This window comes from Lissotriton helveticus, chromosome 6 (assembly GCF_964261635.1).
Source record: "Lissotriton helveticus chromosome 6, aLisHel1.1, whole genome shotgun sequence".
Lineage (NCBI taxonomy): Eukaryota > Metazoa > Chordata > Amphibia > Caudata > Salamandridae > Lissotriton > Lissotriton helveticus.
In genome coordinates, this window is record NC_136067.1 from 719111909 (window position 1) to 719127305 (window position 15397).

The following is a 15397-nucleotide window of genomic DNA, read 5'->3' on the forward strand; positions in this document are numbered from 1 at the left end:
TTGTGCCCTTTGCATTTTTGTAGAGGGTTAGGTTTCTTTTAAATCAAGGTTATCAATAGGGTGGATTGTGGCATGTGTGGCGTTAAGTGAGTCTATCGTCAACTCCAGCATCCTCTATTGACCTACTCCGCAAGAGTCAAAACCACAATTGTATATTTTTTTTAGCAGTTTTCTCAATTTCCTTACTTTTCAGCGCTGCAGCATGCAGCTGGAAGAATTACAATTGCCTCTTTAAAAATAAACTGTTTTATTTATTTAATTGGCTAAGATTGCATATCTGCCTCACACCGCCCCAGTTTGGCACTCCTGTGGGGGTGCTTTTGGGGCTTGTCCCATCAAGAACCTGGACTCCCCACTATCTCAGTTTGTTAGGGGTGAAATCAGGTTGCTGAATGGTGACCCACACAGCCCCATGACTTACTTTAGAACACTAAGAAAAGCAGGTGGCTCAAAGTTATGAGCTATTAGCCCACTGGCTCCTGATCTTGGTTGGTACCACTAGGCTGATAAATTACTCTCTCTCTCACTCCAGTAAACTGAGAACCCTACAACTCCACCATACTCCTCTCTTCAGTAGATAATGGGAAGGGTGGTGATGACTTTGGGTCTTTGAGTTTTCTCTCACTTTTCTCCATAACACAGAGCAGAAACTGTCCCGTATACATTCATACCTGTGGGCTGCCTTCACTAGATCAATACTAGTGTTTGCTGGCTGCATTGAATTTTAGAAGGGTTGAGTCCGGATGGACTTCTGAATATCCCTGACCACTTTTCTCACCCAAAGATTGATACTGATATACATGTGGTGTCTTATCAGAAAAGTGTGAGTTTGCCATCCCTTCAGGTGTCAGATTCTTTTTTTGCTCCCGTTTAGTGCCAGGCTGTATGCCAAAGACTTGGCGTCAGTTCTATTAGACTATAGCTCTCTTCAGCTTTTACTAGCTAGTTTCTTGCCCCCATGGCACCATATGCTTCAGTGTCTACCCTTCTCATCTAAACATCTGCAGTGATCAGCCTTCCAGCCTGCTGACTGTCTTTGCTCCCAATCATGGCTGTCTTTGGTTCCCGGCCCCCTCAACCACTAGCTCAGTCTATTATGATAATGGCTGCTTCTCTAAAAAATAAAAGCCTTGTTCTCCCACAGTGAAGCCAAGTGCATCAAACTATAGGAAAAGGATATACAAGTCTGATGGCCTATACATTATCCTGGCTAACAGTGTGATCATAGCATGGTATGGTCCTCACACTTTGCATTACTTGGATCACTACATCTATTTTCTGCCCAAAGCTGTTTAGGGGGAGTATAGGTTCAGGCTTAATCTTTGTCAAGGGGCCAGATGACAAATGTTGCTGGTTTTAAAGGAGCTTATAGATACCACTGTGAGTAATCTGAATACCAAGCATGTTGAAGTGTTTAAACGTAAAGAAGGAGGCTTAGTACAAGGCATTTGCTTATTGTTTCAGAACATCTTCAACCTCTCAATGCGTAAGTTACTGCTACAATTTAAAATACCATTCAAAGAAATGTTGAATGGTAATGTGAGGCATTGTAAGTAATTAACATGGGAATAGCTATGTATTTGTGTGAAAGCAAAGAACTGTAGAATATTGGTGTGGGTTAAAAGATTAAGTGACAGTTGCACTCTCCAGCCAGACCTAAACATTCAAGTAGGTTAATGACTGCCCACCTCCCATCTGTGCTGCTACCAGAGAAAAACACCATAAATTATTTAGCTAACAGACACTTTAATAGCATTACAATGTCATGTGTGTGCCCTTGAAAGAAAGTGCAAACACAGGCAGGTGGATACATGAACAAAATGATCACAGCTGGTGCTGGGCAAGCACTTTTTTGTGGAAGCACACAACTTCTGCTCAATTAAAACATGTACTCGTGCCTCCGGAAATGTGGGTGGAGGCAGAGCCCCTCAGTAGTGATGCTCACATAATTGTCTGGCGACAGCTGCGCTGTCAAGCTAGACAGTTAAGAGTGCAGACAAAGCCTAAACTCCAAAGTACCAAGTAAGATGTAGTGGCTAGATGATAGTGCTTCTTTCAGCCGGCAAAGGCATTTGTTTTCAAGCGAAGGGTCACTTTGCGCCCCAAGGCTTTGGCCATTACCTTCTCTTCTTCTCCCATGGTCTGTTTTGTAGAGAAGATGCTGCAAATGGAAAAGTAGGCCCCATATGCCTGAAGAGAGGTCAAAGGATCTAGGTCACTTTTACAAGGCTCGTATGACTCCCACCCTTTAAATGCCAGGTTTTTCAGGGGATGGACATGAGCGTGATCAGAATATCTATTTACTCCATTATCGTACCCAGATCACTGGTGATTGTTCGTTTTTGGTAAGAAACGTCTAGGATGAACTCCCCTCACCCTTTCCCTTCCACTCAATGTGGGCATCAGGTAAGAACCTATGTAGTTTAGGTCACTGAATCTTCCACATTTAACTGATCTTCTACCTCCGCAATTACAGACTTGACAACAATGTACCTATCTTCAGCAAATGAGTACCCCCATTCAACAAATCTGCTGACATTTTTGCTCAAGTAAAGAAGCAGACTGCCTAATTGAAAGATATGAAGGTACTAAGTAGCACACTTCCCTACTTACATTTTTATTCAAAGATATATTAAATCAGGAGCTCAGAAATCGTTGCAGATGTCTTGGATTAGATGTGTCTGTGCTCATTTGTTTCTAGTAGGCAGCTGTTGCTGGCTGAACTAAACTGAGTTGTAGCTGTTTTGATAATCCATTTACAGTTGTGTCACAAGATATCTGAGTACAATTATGGAAGAGAGACTGTTTAGTGGTGAATAACCATAAAGGTGACGTTATCCCTTTACTTCTACTTGAAATCGCAGATGGTATTGTGACAAAGGATTGCGTATATTGATGTTCTAAATCATTTTGTAAAGATGTTAGTATGACGTTTGAAATGATTTTACTAGGTGTCTTGCAATATAATTTGAAATCTCCAGCTATTAGAAAATTGAATAGTGCCTCCTTAAAAGTTGGACTTTGCAACACTTTGTCCTTATTCTTAAGTAGGTTAGGTAGCATAAAGACACGGATTTTAGGCCCTCCTCTTCATCCTTGCTCTTCCTGATATTACATGAAACCATTTGAGTATAGAAAAGATTCCATGCATGAGAATACATATTTACTCATTTGGACTATTGGTTTTCCAGCAAGGGTGTCTTATGCATATTCATATTCTTCCTTCTCACCCCACCCAGTGATGTATGTTTTAGTGTGATCTGCAAAGCAAAACATTTAACTAAACTTGCATTGTACTGTGCCATTACATTATTATTGACCTGATTAATGCAGAGGCTGGGGTAGCGTTTACCCACTGTCAAACATTACAAAATCCTTCTTTTAGACATTGGGCATGATTCAGATGGAATGTGCAAACGAGGTAATAGAATTGATGTTACATGTAAGGGTTTTATATGGTGCTCTATAAGCCTGCGATTTCCTCAGCCAACCTAGTACTAACCATGCATAGCCTGATTACTGTACAGGTCAGTTAAGGCTTGAATGACAACAAACCTCTTTGAAGAGCTTTATTGACAATCTCATCTGATGGAGATTAGCACTAGAGCCATCCACCCTATGCCACAACAACTGTTCAAACCCGTAGTCTCATCTACATTTTGCTTTCATTTTCACATTCCGTTAAACCCTGAGCAAATATTCAACTACTGTAAATCACAGTAGCCATTTAATTCTCTATCCTGCCTTACCCGCTTTGTTTTTAAAACACCTCCAGCTCTCAGTGGGAGACCGAAATTAACCTTTCGTTTAAATCTAAACGGCTAAAGAGCAGTCAAGGTCCCCCATGTGTTAACTATCCTGAGCTCCAGTCCATCTAGAGTGTTGGCACCCATGAAAGCTTTTCAATTTTTACATTTTCTCAAGCTTCAAGTTTTTTCTTCGCATATTTATTTCTTTTGCAGATACGTGCTTCTAAAGCCAGCTTAACAATGGATGTTGATACCCTAGTATTGAGATATTTAACCACTTAGCTGCTGGGCTTTTTTCCCCTCAGTTCTGAGCCCTTTTTTTTGGTTATTTGGGGCTATTTGAGTTTAGGGCTCCATAACTTTTTTCCACATAAGGGATCCATGCCAAAATTGTGTACCCTCCCCACCCCCCACCCAAGGGTTTGCGGTGCTAAAATCCCCATATTTTAATAACAGGCAGACTTGAATCTGAAAACCTACATTTTTAACACAGTTTTGGCATTTTTCCTATTTTTTGTTCTTTCATCTCCCTAGTAGTTTTGGGTGGAAACAGTGTGAACCCCATGGTGGATCCTGAAAAGCTATACATTTCTAAAAAAACAAGACAAAAATCTGAATTCAGCAAAGGGTAATTTGTGTAGATCCTTCATGGTTTCCCTATAGAGAGTACCAGTTGAAAAAAAAAACAGCGTTGAAAGAAAACTGCCATTTGTGTCTGTTTTCATCTGTTAAATGATTCTTATTATGGCAGATATTTGAAAGCAATATACCATTATCTCCACTGGACCGTTTTGGCTGCGGGGTTATACAGGGCTTGTAGGTTCTCGAGGCAACAACTGAGCTGCACCTTACAATTATTTTTCATTGTGTACCGATTATACAGCAATTCATATGGAAAATTATAAAGAATGGAAAAAGGGTATGAAGGAAAACTGTATTTCTGAAATGTACACCAGATACTGAGTTTAGGAGCAGAGGTTGTTTGAAAGGCACAAACGTAGAGATATTCAATTGGTAATAAATGTTCTAATAGTCTGTATTCCCACCTCTCTCGATAAAAATGGTACCCCACTTGTGTGGTTGGACCTTGCGCCTGTGACACAAAACACCTCAAAACGTGACCTAGGAGACATCACATTTCACCCAGCAGAGCAGAATGCATGTATTTTTTTTTTTTACAAGGTGGCTAGCTGTGGATTTTGGGCCCCAGTTCCGCCAGCAGCTAGGGAAACCTACCATACCAGCACATTTTTAAAAACTAGACACCCAGGGGAGTCCAGGTCAGAGTGACTTGCGTGGCTCTCGCCAGTTAGGAAAAGTCCTGGAATCTGTTAGGAAAAGTCCTGGAACCTGCAAACCGACACAAATTTCCTACCACCCAGCGTTCCTCCAGGTTTCCCGATAAAAATGGTACCTCACTTGTGTGGATGGGCTCAAGTGCCCACGACAGAGAAGGGTCCAAAATGTATCGTGCAGACATCAGAATTATCTATCATAAAACGACCTGAGTTTGCAAGGGGTGGACGCCTGAATTGTTGGTCCTGGTCTCAACGGCTATCAAGGAAAACCAGCAAACCCAGATATTTCTGAAAACTAGACACCCGGGGGAGTCCAGGGAGGTGTGGCTGACGTAGATCCCTCTGTTTTCTTATCCAGAATTCCCCGCAGACCTCAAATTTAGCTAAAACGTAACATTTTCCTCACATTTTAAGTGTGGGAAAGTTATGGGAACACTTGTTCCTGCGACAGGAATGTATCGTACGAGGTTCAACTGTAGTTCTTGCATGCGGTCCAGTAAAACACAAGCCACCAACCACACCCCCTCAAACAATGGTCCCTGGTGGCTAGTGGTTCTCATGCTCATGTATAGTTCCACGAGCGTGATCCGCAAGCAGGAATAGATTTGTGAGAGGCAACTGTGCCTCCAGCAAACATGGGGAGGCATCCAAACGTGTGAAAATCCCTTTCAACCCAGCAGCAGTGTGCTTACCTGCCTGCTTCTCCACTCCAGTGGGAGTTTGTGACAGACGGGCAGGGGCAGACACAGAAGCAATTCCGTTTCTCCCCTGCCCTTTAGGGGGGGGGGTGGGGGGAGAGAAGGAATCCTGCTTGCACCAAAGGATCCTTTTAATCCCTCGCCAGTGTCTGCCAATGGCAGACACCAGCACTGTGGAAAGGGTTAAACACAAGAGATATCTTGACATTTTTATGCTGCCTGAAAGCTGGACGTAGAAGGAACTCTGCAACAAGTGTTTTTAAATTGTAAGTTCTGTAGTAGGGGATCTCTGTGTATAGTCATAATCTAGTGAATAGTCCCGCCAATGTGCGAGGACCCCGGCAATCAAAAATAATCTCTTAAATTGTCAGAAAATTGCAGAACTGCAAAGACCCTTAAGAGAGAATTTAAAGACAAATAATGCAGCCTATATCCACAGTCTAGTACTTCAACTAGAAATTCCACCAAAAAACCCACAAACAGCAAAGCCTGCTCAGTTTCTCCCATTGAGAAACTTGCCTCTACCAGTAAAAAGCCTCTGGAATGATAGAGAGGAAGGCATCAACAGCCATTATGTGGCTTAAATAGGATACTGTGCCCTTAAGCGAACTTTCCAGAACTTCTCCCAGTATCCCAGAATGCACAGCAGGTCCCTCTTACTTTCAGTTTTTTCCGGCTCCTGCTAACAGGACCCTGGTGCATTGAGCTCTCCCTTTTTCAAGGGTTTATTGGACATTTCGTGCACTTTTGGCTTTAAAAGTGTTTTCAGTTTGTGTACTTGGTGTTTCCCTTCATTCCTGTGTATTTGTTCAGGCTTTTTAGGGCTCTAAAATGCCTGCTCTCTTCGACAAGTGCCCAGCATGTGGAAGGAAGAAGACCAAGTCTGATCCACACGACGTCTGCATACTCTGTCTCCCTGAAGCACATGTCCCTGAAGATTGTGACATCTGCTGGACCTTCACTACAAGGACCCTGAGGGACAGGCTGAAGATTAGGCTTCAAGGCCTAGAGGAGAGACGGCTGCAGGCTGCAGGTGGGTCTGGGCAGGCTGGGAAGGCTCCCTCTGCCCCAGCTGAGGCCTCTGGGGGGCTCCCCAGAGGCAGGAAGCCCAGCAAACGGTCCCGGTCTCCGTCGACGTCGATTGCATCGACGGCGACGTCGAGAGGGATGACGACGGTGTGTTCCCCATCTCCCCGGGGCTCCGGGTCGAGACAGCGTGGACTGTCGACGTCGAGAGGCCTGGGTAGGCCGTCGCCGAAATCACCGCCGACGGCGTCTTCTTCGTCGTCGTCGATGTCAGCGTCGAGTCATCGACGTCGAAGAAGGACCGACCGGCATCGGCGCTCGCCGTCAAAGCGACACCGCCGTTCGCCGTCGAGCAGACGGTCGCGGTCGAGGGGCTCCTCGACGCCGAGGACCGCGAGAAAACAGTTGACGCAGTGGAGGAGTCGACGCTCGCCGTCGAGGACTAAACGTTCGTCGTCGAGGAAGAAGCACTCAAGACGAGGAGGCGGCGTTCGAAGCCGGAGTCACGGGGTCGACGTTCGACGTCGAGAAAGCGACGCTCGACGTAGAGGAGAAAGAGATCGCGTCTCTGAGCCTTTCCGCCTCTCCTAAGCGGCGCAGGCGCCAAAAGTCACGCTGGGTCTGGTGAAGGACGCCGGAGGCGTCGCTCACATACTGGAGGGTCTGGTTCACAGTCACCTCCCCCGAAGAAGTCACCGGGCTCGGTGTACTCGGTGGTTTATACACAGCCTCGGCCTAAGACGCCTCCTCCTCTACCTAAGGAGGATCCTCCCATCAATCCTCCTCTACCTCCGCTTTCTCCAGCGGGACAACCTCTGCCACCGGTCCCACCTCATGGGCCTGCTCCTCGGCCGGAGATACCGCCTGTCCTACCACCGAGATCGGTGTCACTGCCTCCGCTCCCTACACCGCCTAAGGGGACTCCAAAACCTACACCCCAGGATAGGCCACGGAAGACGCCTCCACGGAAACCTGCGGAGCGCCCACGTACTGGGAGATCGCGATCACGTTCCAGGAGGAGGGAACGATCACGCAACAGGTCGTCCACACGGTCGAGACGGCGCCACAGGAGGCACAGGTCTCGTTCCCGGACAAGGTCTTCAGGGACCAGGGACTATTCTCCGACTTTGTCGGAGTCACCGGAAACAAGGGTTTCACCGATTGATGATCTGGTGTCTTTCCATGGCGTCCTTTTACGAGGTGCAGCAAAATTGGACATCTCGTTGACGATGCCCACACCCAAGACATCGGTGATCTTCGAGACGCTGCACCAGAAACATCTGTCTCGGCCATTACTACCACTGGTACCGGGCCTGGAAGACCCGGCCATGGACCTTTTTCTCACCCCGGCGGTGATTAAGGTGGCCCCCTCGAGACTGCAGAAAAAATACCGGGCTCCCGACTCGGATCCGGCTTTTCTAAGGGTGGAACCCCCTCAAGACTCTGTGATTGTGACGGCGGCTCGTAAACAGCATGCCACCACTCCGTCCTCCACAGTTCCGCCAGATAAGGAATCCAGGTGGCTGGATTCTTCTGGGAGAAAGGTTTGTGGGACATCGGCGACTTCCATGAAGGCTGCGAGTACCACGGCCTTATTGGGGCGGTTTGACCGAGCCCTCTGGCAATCTCTACAGCAGTTTGTGGAACATCTGCCGCGTGATAAATGAGAGGACTTCCAAGAGGTGTTGAATGAGGGGATGTTGGTGACGAATCAGGTCATCAGTGCCGCAGCCGACTCTTCCCTGCTGACGGTGCATGGTTTCTGCCATGGAATTAACCAGCGAAGACACGCCTGGCTCCGCCTCACGTCACTAAAACCGGGCGCATGCGGATGACGAAATGGCCCGCATGAAGCGCTTACTTCCCCTACATCCGTTACCCAGTCCGGTGGGGGGAAGCGTTCAATTTTTTCTGGCAGAGTGGAGAAAAATTACTCAGGACAAGTGGGTGCTGAATATTGTTTGCAATGGATACAGTCTTCGGTTCACCAGCCCGCCTCCAGCGATTCCACCGGTCAGCTCGCAGTTTCAGCTGCGCGAACTCCAGGCGGAGGCCGATATCCTGTTAAGGAAAAAGGCGATAGAAGACGTACCTCGGTCTCAAAGAGGAAGAGGTCTGTACTCCCGGTTCTTCCTGGTTCGCAAAAAGGACAAGAACGAGTTCAGGCCCATTCTGGACTTGCGACAGGCAAACAAATGGATTTGCAGTAGTTTTGCATGCTGTCGTTGCATCAGATGTATCCTCAGTTGCAACAGGGTACTGGCTATGTGCTATAGACCTACAAGATGCGTACTTCCATGTGCCCATTGCACACAAACACCGGAAGTTCCTGCGATTCCAAGTCGGCGCCAATCATTATCAATACACAGTACTGCCATTCGGACTGAAGTCTGTGCCGAGAACATTCTCGAAGTGCATGGCGGTGGTAGCGGCGCACCTGAGAAAGAACAAGGTGTTCGTCTACCCGTACCTGGACGATTGGTTGATCAAGGCCTCCTCCTTCTCGGAAGCGCAAGCCCACTTCCAGAAGACGTGCGTTCTCTTGAACAAGCTGGGGTTGCACATCAACATGTCCAAGTCTGTCCCGACTCCGGTCCAGTGCATACAGTACTTGGGAGCCTCCATCTATACGCTGTCAGCAAGCGTGTCTCCTTCGGAGGAGCGACGATTATCACTCCTACGGAAGGCTCAGGCTCTTATGATCACTCCATCTACGACAGTGAGGACGGTGTCTTCTCTACTGGGATCGATGGCCTCTTGTATCTTCCTAACGCCACACGCACGACTGCACATGAGACCATTGCAGGAGTGCTTGAAGGATCTTGGGACGACAAGATACGACTGTCTCTGCATGCTCTTCAGTCTCTGAAGTGGTGGTGTTCAGCGGAGAATCTCCTCAGAGGGGTCCCTTTCCACAAGGACATTCCCACTCAGACTGTCGTGACGGATGCTTCTCTCCAAGGCTGGGGGGCGCACTCCGGAGACTTACAGATTCAAGGAACGTGGTCCCCGATGGAGGCCACGTATCTCATCAATTTCCTGGAACTCAGAGCTGTTCACTTGGCACTGAAGGCCTTTCATCCGTCCTTTCATACCAACTCTCTGCTTGTACAGACTGACAATATGACCATGATGTATTACCTCAACAAGCAGGGGGGCTCGAGATCGCGCACCCTGTCGCAGGAGGCGCAATCGATCTGGCACTGGCTTCTAGCCAGAGGACTGACGATAACGGCTACCCATCTGCCAGGTGTGCAGAATGTTCAGGCGGACGCACTGAGCAGACTGCTCCAGGAAAACCACAAATGGGTCATAAACGACGAAGTACTAGGAGAAGTCTTCGCAAGGTGGGGGACTCCAGACGTAGATCTGTTCGCCACCGCCGAAAACAGCAAATGCCGAGACTTCGCCTCCAGGTACTACCAGCGGGGGACGCTGGGGAATGCGCTATGGATCAACTGGTCGAACAGCTTTCTGTACGCTTTTCCACCCATTCCCCTGATTCCGGCAGTACTCATCAAGCTGGCCCGGTCCAGGGCGCGGATGATACTTATTGCTCCGGAATGGCCCAGGCAGTGGTGGTTCACGGACCTGCTTCACCGGTCTCTCCTTCCTCACATACGGCTGCCGTGCAGGCCGGACCTTCTCACGAAGTTCGGGGGACAGATGCTGCACCCCAACCTCTCGTCTTTGAGTTTGGCGGCATGGCTCCTGAGATAGTGCAATATGGTCATTTGAATCTGCCAGAAGATTGTATGGACATACTGAAGGAGTCTAAACGACCTTCCACTCTGAATTCCTATGCGTACAAGTGGAAGAGATTTTGTATCTGGTGCAAGTCCAAGAACTATGATCCAACGACATGTAATGAGGACGTCATCCTTCCTTATCTTCTACATTTGGCGCAGTCTGGCCTTAATGTCCATTCCATTAAGGTTCATCTCGCTGCATTGACTGCCTACAGGAAATGCCCTTCACAGACTGCCTTTTTCCAGATCCCTGTGATCAAAGATTTTCTGGAAGGCTTGAAGAAAGTGTTCCCTCCTGTCAGGCTTCCTTCGCCTTCATGGGAATTTTGAATGTGGTGCTGTCCAGATTGATGAAGGAGCCTTTTGAACCTAATCATAAGGCTTCGTTGCAGCACCTGTCACATCGGCCCGCAGGGTGAGTGAAATTCAGGCGTTGTGTTGCCAAGAACCTTATACTGTATTTCATGCTGCTAAGGTTGTTATGCGTACTCACCCTAAATTTCTTCCCAAGGTCATTTCTGATTTTCATGTCAACCAGACGATAACTTTGCCTACGTTTTTTCAGAATCCTTCATCTCCAGCGGAAAGGTCTTTACATTCCCTGGACGTTAGGAGGGTGTTGAAATTCTATCTGGATAAAACCAAAGATATTCGTAGGTCGGACCAATTGTTTATCAATTATGGATCAGTCAGGACGGGTCTTGCGACCTCTAAGCAGTCTATCTCTAGGTAATGTAAATGTAAATGTATTGCGACTTATATAGCGCACGTATCACCCGAAGGTATCAAGGCGCTTGCTTAGGGAACCCGTCCTGGTATTCCCCTGTGAGATACCCCGGCAGGGTATCCACAAGGTGAAAGCCAGGCATCCCGCCGCGAGGGGCCGTAGTGGAGATTAAGCAAGCTATTGCCCAGAGTCGCAGAGTGTGACCCCGTGAGTCGAGTAGGCACCGGAGCGAGAATTGTCGAGTCCGTGGAATTTTTGAGCCCGAGACCTGCCGAGGCGGGGAATCGAACCCTGGTCCACGGCCGATCTCAGCTTCCGGGTCTGCCGCCTCTAACCACTGAGCCACGCTTCTCCACTTGTGTGGATTGTGGATTGTGTCCTGCATACAATTGTGTTACCAAAAAGCTAATAATTCCTTAGGGGGTAAACCTAAGGCTTATTCCACCAGGGGCAAAGCTGCCACAACAGCTCTGCTCCGTAATGTTCCTATTGCAGAAATCTGCAAGGCGGCCACTTGGAAGTCGGTCCATACCTTTGCTAAGCATTACTGCCTGGACACTGATGCCAGGGCAGATGCTCAGGTTGGGCAGGCTTCGCTGCGAAATCTGTTCGCACAATAGTGGTGTTATTTCTCTTTTCTCCACCGCCGCTTTGGTGTGGGGATGGGCTTGCCATTCTATTCACTAGATTATGACTATACACAGAGATCCCCTACTACAGAAGGAGTAGTTTCTGTCCTGTAACTCCAGTTCTGTAGTAGGGGTATCTCTGTTATAGTCATAAGCGCCCGCAGCCTCCCCGGTGGAGAGAGATGTTTATGAAAGGAATGCTACAGGTCTTGGCGTGTTACGTCTTCAAAAAGAACTAAAAGTAAGAGGGACCTGCTGTGCATTCTGGGATACTGGGAAAAGTTCTGGAAAGTTCTCTTAAAGGCACAGTATCCTATTTAAGCCACATAATGGCAACCTATGGGGCTTGTCTGTCCATGCCTTCCTCTCTATCATTCCAGAGGCTTTTTACTGGTAGAGGCAAGTTTCTCTATGGGAGAAACTGGGCAGGCTTTGCTGTTTGTGGGTTTTTTGGTGGAATTTCTAGTTGAAGTACTGGACAGTGTAGCCTGTGGATATAGGCTGCATTATTTGTCTTTAAATTCTCTCTTAAGTGTCTTTGCAGTTCTGCAATTTTCTGACAACTTAAGAGATTATTTTTGATTGCCGGGGTCCTCGCACATGGGCGGGACTATTCACTAGATTATGACTATAACAGAGATACCCCTACTACAGAACTGGAGTTACAGGACAGAAACTACTCCTTACTGCTAAACACAATGCTCCCCCTAGGGTTAGCACCTCCCTCACCAGGCCAGCGCCAGTTGCACCGCCCTAATTAAAAAACAAGCAAATAAAAAAGGATGGTTTCCCTGCCGACCAATGGTGGCCACACACATTAGAAAATGTGATTGAGGGGGGTGTGTGTGTGTCGTGTGTGTGTGTCGTGTGTGTGTGTGTGTCGTGTGTGTGTGTGTGTGTCGTGTGTGTGTGTGTCGTGTGTGTGTGTCGTGTGTCGTGTGTGTGGCGTGTGTGTGTGTGTGGCGTAGAGCGAGTGTCTCTCGCACACTGGGAAGGTAGTGCGAGTTGACCGGCCCCTGCACTAAAGGGCTTAAGAGCTTACCAATGTCTGTAGCAAATTATGATAAAATGTGTCCAGACAATCCATTTGTCCTAGATGTTCAGCAATATGGAGTGCATGCTGTGTTTGTGCTAAAGCGCCAAATTAGTCATAACCTATGGTGTCCGAAAACAGTATTCTATAATCAGTGTCAAGTAACTTAAAATTAACACTACTAATATTGATTTTGCTTTCTAAAAACAAATTGTATTTGAACTTCTTTTCTTTAGATGTTGTTCACAAAAATGGTGCTAACAGAAATTCTTTTAGATGTCACAAATGAAGAAATTTATACAGTAGCTAAGGAGGCACATCGTAAAGCAACAAAAGGTATGCTTTTCTTTGAATATGCATATTCTCTTTAACCATGCATGCCAGTACTACTTAACACACACAAGAACATACAATATCTGCAACAGGGTATACCATAGATTTTGCTTCATAATTTCTTGTGGCATTTAACTATTCTTTAGTTGTTAGAGTGCACTGTTGGGGAAAAGGCTAAGTGACTGGCTTTGTTGTTTGCTCCCTTTTCACTTGGTTATGCTAATTGATGGGATGGCTTTTGAGAATATTTGTGCATACGTTTTTAATTTTGTAAATTGAAAAGGCGAGCGAGAGGAACTATATCTTGTTCCCTGTTAAACTGTTCTATTAGTCTGGAGTCCTGCTTCAAAAGTGAACTCCTGCTTTATTTCAAACCAGAATCTGTTCTGCCTTTCAAATTGGTTTGCTGAGAATACTACATTGACATTAAAGTTTCTACTGTAGAAAGAATTGCTTTCATAAACTGAATATAATGTTTAAGTATTAAGCTTTGTATTAAACTTTGTTTAATGACTGTTTTCACTGGATATGATATTTTCTAATCTTTCTTTTCTCCCCCAAGATAGCAGCAATAGTAATAGATAAAAAAAATGCCATAGTCTCTCATGCCTGTGAAATCGTGGCTATTTTTGTTAACATGTTGTTCCTGTTGTTGATGTGATACAAAGCTCCTGCAAGGCAGCTGGCCCAGTCCAGTGCATTGGCTTCCCTAACTGGACTCGGTAAGTAGGTTATGCTTTTGTTGGAGGGGTAGAGGGCTAAATGAGTTGGTTTATTCAATTATTTAACGTGATAGGTACTCTTTTTGCAGGTATAGTAGTAAATTTGCTCTGAATAACTCTGTAGTTAAAGTCTGCAAATTGTACTTTAGTAAGATGCACTCCGTTTTTATGGTTTTATCAGGTTAAATGTTTAATAAGAACGCTAATGCCTTCAACTCTGGTGTCTAAATATGCATATGTATCCTCGCACTCGACATGCATAGAAATACCTGACTAATGTTTGCTATGAAGAGCCAGAACAGGTCTTGTATTATTTTAATGTGGGCTGAGTCTACGCACAATCAATAAAACGCACAGTAAATGTTCATGTTGAGCTCCAACATGATTTATATTTCTTATGATATTTGCAGTATGAATTTCATGTGCCGAAAATATTTTCCTCCAATGAGGTATGTTTGTGAACAATATCTAGCATTCATTGTTCGACTGTAGTAAAGATAGATAGAAGATGAACATTTTTGTAGATATGAAGTCAAGGAAGAGACTCTGGTTGGTTTAGATATCTGTGCTTTCTCATATATTTTGTTATTTTGTGGTATATACTTACATATTTAGCTGGTTTATTCATTGATGTTCCAAATATTTTTAAATCCACTTTATACAAAATAAAGCACATCTACCTAACTAGTTAAAAGAAGCTGGAAGGTCAGTTGCCCAATGATCCAAAGTTAAGGTAAATTCGCATTTGTTGAACCTTCGTCAGTTTTCTTCATAGAAAGAAGAAATTATGTATTGCACACATACCAATATTGTAATAAGAGTGTTCCCTGGCTCAACTATTTTTAATATTCCTCAGTCAGCAGCTAATGCTGACCCATTTGCGTGCATCTGTAAGAACTATGTTTAAAGCTGTTGGCTCCGACTCCATAGACTATATTCAGGACTCCTATTCCAGGGCTTTATTCTCAGTGTGAACATTTTCTGTAACATTCAGCTTAATTCTTTCAGTGTTAATTGGTGCCCCTTTGTCCTCTGCATTATGTGGCAGAGTAAGATTGGCTAATCCTAATACTGCCAGTTTCCGTAGGATCAGTAATAAACCTGTATAGAATTCATTAGTCATTTCAGTTGCTCCAAAGTAAGCATACATTGTCTGTTTAAAGGCTTTTTGTGCCTGCCAATATTGTGTATTGAGCATCTGATATTAGGTCCAGGTGGAATAGCCTGCCGGTTCACACATGAGTTAAGGTGTCACATATCTACTTGGCGAACCATGCAGATTCAATCCTGACAGAAGTGTAACATCCGCTTGTGATATAACTAAAGCGTTGTATATATCACCAGATTTCAAATGTATGCTTTTGAAAATGGAGGAGGTGTTGTAAATGTAAACCGAGTATATTCCTTAGTGTTCTAAAATTTATAAAATAGGA

General features: G+C 45.7%; 1 protein-coding gene across 2 annotated transcripts in view; it reads left to right on the forward strand.

Moving 5' to 3' along the window:
- The window catches only part of PNISR (PNN interacting serine and arginine rich protein), a 356148-nt gene that overhangs the window by 247621 nt on the left and 93130 nt on the right, over positions 1-15397 (forward strand). For both annotated transcript variants that reach the window (XM_078648213.1, XM_078648214.1), the window contains exons 8-9: positions 13146-13245; positions 13911-13964. In XM_078648213.1, the coding sequence (XP_078504339.1) occupies positions 13146-13245; positions 13911-13964 (154 nt within the window). The remainder of the gene's footprint in view (positions 1-13145; positions 13246-13910; positions 13965-15397) is intronic.